At 34.4% G+C, this 5798-nt stretch overlaps 1 protein-coding gene across 1 annotated transcript; it reads right to left on the bottom strand.

The window, feature by feature from the left end:
• On the bottom strand, positions 445–2723 carry LOC109847329. The gene is made up of 3 exons (XM_020416565.1): positions 2648–2723; positions 1833–2159; positions 445–623 (listed from the first exon to the last, which is right to left on the bottom strand). The coding sequence occupies exons 1-3, from the start codon at positions 2721–2723 to the stop codon at positions 445–447; spliced, it is 582 nt and encodes a 193-aa protein (XP_020272154.1).

The raw sequence follows: 5798 nt of genomic DNA, 5'->3' as shown, positions 1-5798 counted from the left end.
AAGGTTAGAAGATCCAACACCCAAAATCAAGATCAAGCAATGGATTCAGGTATAAGCTTCCGCTCTCTTTTGATTTTGTTAATCTCTTTGAATTAATCATGGCTATATGGTTTTAGATCTCAAGTTTTATGATGTAGATCTAACACATACTGTCAAGGGTTTAGTGAAAATTCATCAGAAGTGAGGAAACAAATTCATCACTTAATCCTCCATTAAATCCAAGATAATCACAATTTAAAAGGGGAAGGGAAAAATAATTGGAGCCACAGTCGAAATAAGTATCACTACATGATACACTCTGTTTAATCCTGTAAACATATCATCACACGAAACATACATTAACATATGCAATCTTTTCATACTAACAAGCCTGCCAAATGCCCAACATCATTATACACTATAAAATCATAGAGACTGTCTTAAATCTTCCAATATTTCAGCATCCTACATTGGTGGCATTGCAGGGACATCAGCAGTGCTCTCAATTGACTTAAAAGGCGCACAAGCCTCCGGCCCTGAGATCGGCCCTGCCACCGGTGCTAGTCCTGAACTGCCCACCTCCATGTCAACTCTACGAGAAACGACTGTCACCTGTTCTTCACATAACTTGGGTAGAAATACACCTAAGAACAGGAGAGGATTGATTTCGGTTAGTAATTTAACTGATCTACACGGTTTACAGCATAAGATATGATCAGAATAGTATAGTCATGAATAAAAACAGGGTAAATTTTACAAAACTACCATGACCTATTTATTAGAGATTTTGTACAAAAGCAACCGTGAGCTATTTTTTATTCGAAGAAATACCACACCCATAAATAGAAAAAAATATACACTAGAAAATAAGTCGTAGATAGCAATGTATGATTACTAACGTTTGAGCAAACGTTAGGAATTACCAATGTTAATTTGCACCAAAAACATAGGGAAGTTCTCTATATTTTCTCTGAAGTTTTTGGCAGATAATGTATGTCCCACATCGGATAGTTTTAATATAAGGTATTTAAAGCATAGTTGCAGAAGAGAAGGGCAGCTCTTTGTATGAACTCCCCAGGATTTCCCTTTGGCTCCTTATTGGTGGGCTTTGGATAATATTTATGTTTATAGTGGTCTCTGCTGTTTCTACAAACTGGATTGTTATTCGTGGGTTTGCATTAAATAAGGGATTGTGGACTCTGAAATAACTAATGTGGTTGCGCTGTAAGAAAAATAAGGGTATTGTGTGGGCCTTGAAATAATCACAAGGTATGTGGGCTTCTAGATAAAATTTTGTCTAATGTGTGGCCTTGAAATAAATGACAACATATGTGGGCTTGCAGGATAAAATTGGAACAACCAACGTTTTCAACTAGAAACGTTGGAACAATGCCAACGTTTTAACCGAATATTGATACCCTACAACCTACACCTGCCATTGCAACATTTGCATCGATCGTTGGTGCTCAACTTTGCAATGTTTCTAAAATGTTGTTAGATGTGAAAAAAGTAGTTGTTAAATACCCTTTTTTTGTAGTGATATAATAAGTCTTATGATAAAGTTTGAAAGTTCAGACTAGTTATTTGATCACTATTATGCAGTGTTCATGATAATTTAGTGAGTTATTTGAAAATTCAATGTAGTTTTGTAAAACATAAATAAAATTCATTACATTTTATTCGTAAGTAACTTTTTGACAGTATGTAGTATTTTCTGTTGATTCTAAAATTAATCATATTTTCACAGATAGAAATAGTTATGGGCATTTTTGTGATTGTTTTGTAAATTTTACAGTAAAAATATTACGTGAAAATGATTCCAACACATTACTAGATTTGTAAATTGATTGTACCTTCACCAGCAGCGAGATTGAAGTAGAGATCAACGATGTTAGTACAAACATTGTAGCATTGAGGGGAGCAAAGTTTCTGAGTGAATTTTGTCTCCAACAGAGAGTCTGAAGAGATACCGACCGTGCTCCTGCTAAGCCCGCAAGCTTGGATACATTCATCAGTCTCAACCAGGTTCGCAAGCTTCTCAGCCTCAACGCTTGATGTTCGACATGAGAGTTCAATCTTCCCTCCCCTTCGCAGTCTGTTTTCTAAGACACAACGTTTGCCTGTTGATGAGATAGCAAATGCACAGGTGCTGCTGTCCAGGTTCTCGCATGTTATTCCTCCTGCAATTATTGTAAGAATTACTTTAATTTATTACACAGTTATCGTTATCATATTTATATCTATATCCATATTGTAATCATATTAGATATGAACGTTGAATACGAGTAGGGTTCGTCGGTTTGACAAGGAACAAATATATTCATATCCACCATAATTGGATACGTATAGGATGTGAGAGAAACAGTCTATATCCAATGCATATATATCACGTGATGCATGGGACGCATGATATGATTATAAACAGATTTGCTCAAATAAGGATACACTAATGTGTTTGACATGCCTAAAAATCAAGAATTAAACCTTTGAATTATCAAAATCTACTTCAGATGTACTAATTTAGAACCAAGTTAATTTCAATGTATCTAATCAATTTAGATATTCGGATATCCATATTATATAATATCAATGTCCGTCCAAAAAAAAGATGGAAGAAGAAGAAATTTACATCTATCTGTATGATTTGCACTCATATGTAGTAGCATACCTATAGTGGCTTGCACGAAGAATATAAGTGAAAGAGCAAGAGAGATAAAAGCCTTGAAGCCGTTGAAGGAAGCCATTGGTGCAAAGACTTTAATTAGTGTGATGCTTGATGAAATGGGTGAAGTTGATCAAGCTATTTATAGGCTAGATATGACTATGATGTTGAGATAGGACTTGATGCGAATAATTGATTCCTTCACCGTAACGTTGTCTTGGAATCATCAGAGCAGATTGTTGGAAACCCCTAAATATACAAGATCCTTTCGGCTAGCTGTCTTTTTTTCTCATATCTTTAGAATTTTATTAATTTTTAATTTGTTTTATTTTAGAAGGGGGTGTTCTTTTTAATGTTTCCGCCATGGAGTGCCGTTTAATTAGGAATATAACGAAACTGTCTATCACTAAAAAACAACAACATGCAATATGTTATTTGGCTCAAAGCATTACAAAAATAACTAGTCATTATCACCGGTGGCGGATCTAGAAAAATTTTCTTGGAGGGGCTGACTATAATTATCTATTTACAGAAATAAAAAGGAACTCAATTCGGAGTTGTATAGCTTATGATATGAATGTTTTGATAAGATAATATCAAAACAGTTAGCAGCAGGCTAGAAACAATTAGTACACCCCATAATTTTTGACTCATTTACCAGAATCACTATTATAATATATTTTTAGAAAACCCTCAACATGGTCTAGAAAAGTAAGATCTCTAAAGTGCAGTTGCCCACCCTCGGCACCACTTGGATCCGCCCTTGATTATCACACTTGATTATCATAACCCATGTTATAAACCAATAAATACTCTCGTAACTTCCCGACGTGGGAATAGAGTATCAAACATATTATAACCCCCAAAATCTATGATCGATATTTGCAAGCTTGCCCCTAAAATATAGATATTTGATATTTTACCCCCTGTTAAATCTCCCAAGCAGGTCTCTGCTCCTCAATTTTCAAAACACTAATATACTTTACCCTTAAAATATAGATACTTGATATTTTACCCCCTTTTAAATCTCCCAAGCAGGTCTCTGCTCCTCTATTTTCAAAACACTACTATACTTTTGATTAAGTTAATTGGTTTTATTAAGTTATAATTATATAAAGACGAGATACTTGCTAATTTACTCTCTCCTACATTTTATCATCTCTCGATTTAATTATAAATTAATAAATTAATCAATTTAATCTGGTATATGAATAATATTGAAAATTAAAGGTTAGGAAAAAAGTCAATGTATGAGAATTGAACGGTAGCCAATCTCTAGATTTCATGGGTTAATTTGCAAATATGATAGATTTGGTATAAATGAAAAAAAAAATCCTTTTTAAATTATGATTTTTCTACAATTGTTTCTGGATTTAAAAGTAAAATTGCAGACTTGCAGTCACTTGTAAAATTTAAAAAGTAATACTTCTCCTTCATCAGGCACATAATCTATCTAACTAATATGAGAGATTAAGGAATAAAAAATAAAGTCACCTTTCAACGGTCCACTTACAGACGTAGCCACCTCACCTATTCATTAACAACCTTGGCTCGCTTTCTAATCTTCCTTCGCATCTTCATCGACCGTTATCATTCCCATCATCTTTTATCACCTTCGATTTATGTATCATCTTGTTGGAGTTGTAATTTAAAACTTAATTTTGTAATGGGAAAGTTTATTCCCATATTGGATAAGAGATGGGAATAAGGGTTGTTTATAAGTCTTCTCTTTCTTTCCTATGCCTAGAAGGAAATATGGGTCATGCTTCACACCACACACGCGCGCGCCGAACCGGGCCTCGGGAGGCGCGCGCCACGATCTGCGCACGAATGCAGCTCCGGATTGAGGGGCTCTTAACCTGCTACATTCTCTTCAGGATAATTAAAACGGCTAGGAGAATTAAAACGGGAAATTGAAACGGCTATATTTAGGGGAATTAAGGATCTAAACGGGTAGCTAGATGAATGCAAACAACTACTTAATAGAGCGAGAATGGTGGATCTAAAAGACGAAAAAGGTGGGATCTAAACGACGACTTTAATCCTATAAAAGGACCTATAGGCGAGAGGGCTAATACACAGTGAAAAACACAACAATGCTTCTCTCTTCTTCTTCTCTTTTCGATTTAGAACTTCTTGTTGTTACTCATTTGTTGGTTCCCTAAAAGTTTACGAAGAATTCGCAAAGCCTTCTTGAAGTTTGTGCCGATGAGAAGAAGGTCGCCTGACCGAGGGTCGTAGTATCTCCGGAATCCATTGCCGTGTAGCCCTATATGAGAGAGTGCAATTAGATTCTTGGGTCAGTGTCTTGCACGTTTTGATCATCGGACTATATTCTTAAACTTTGTTTAATTTTTTTATTCAACTTCTTTTTTGAGTTATTTTTAAATCTATTATTTTTCGATTTCAATTAACTATTAAAATTGCATTTCGTAAAATATAGTCTAAACATCACCTATTTTTCCCAATAATCCAATAATCTAATTGTGCTGTTTAGAATAATATCATGATTAGTATCATGTTTCTTATGTTAATATTGTCTACATTTTATAAAAATGACATGTTACACTGCCTGATGATTTTGTTGGTTGAATGCTTCAATTATGTATGTTGCATTATAATAACAAAACTATTCATTTATTATTAGATTATGACTACAAGTGAAATCCTATCAGCTAAATCAAAGAAGTTCGATAGGAATAATTCCGTCGTTGGCAAAACCAAATGAGATTTGGGTTAACGACCCTAAATTTGATAACAGCTATTGAACCTGATAACCCATCTTCCTCTAGACCAATCACTAGGCAAGCTTCCGATGCAGATTTTATTCCTATCCTGAGAACACCTCAAGATATAGAATACCACTACCTGTACAGAATCCTAGGAACCTTATTTGATAGATTATACGACATCTATTACTCTATCACTAATGATAAAGTTCTGTGGGAAACACTAGAGAAGAAGTATAGTTTAGATAATACAGGAATTAAAAGATTTAAAGCGTCTGATTTTAACAAATTTAAAATGATAGATTCCAAACCAATGAATAAGAAAATTCATGAATTCGAACACATAGTTCATCAACTAAAAATGAATAGATCTATCGTAGATGAAACATTTCAGATAGCATGTCTTATAGACACAATTCCTAAAACCT

The sequence above is a fragment of the Asparagus officinalis genome, chromosome 7 (assembly GCF_001876935.1).
Source record: "Asparagus officinalis chromosome 7, Aspof.V1, whole genome shotgun sequence".
In the NCBI taxonomy this organism is placed as follows: Eukaryota; Viridiplantae; Streptophyta; class Magnoliopsida; order Asparagales; family Asparagaceae; genus Asparagus; species Asparagus officinalis.
Note: the sequence above shows the minus strand (reverse complement) of the source record. Positions and strands in the feature narration are given on the sequence as shown.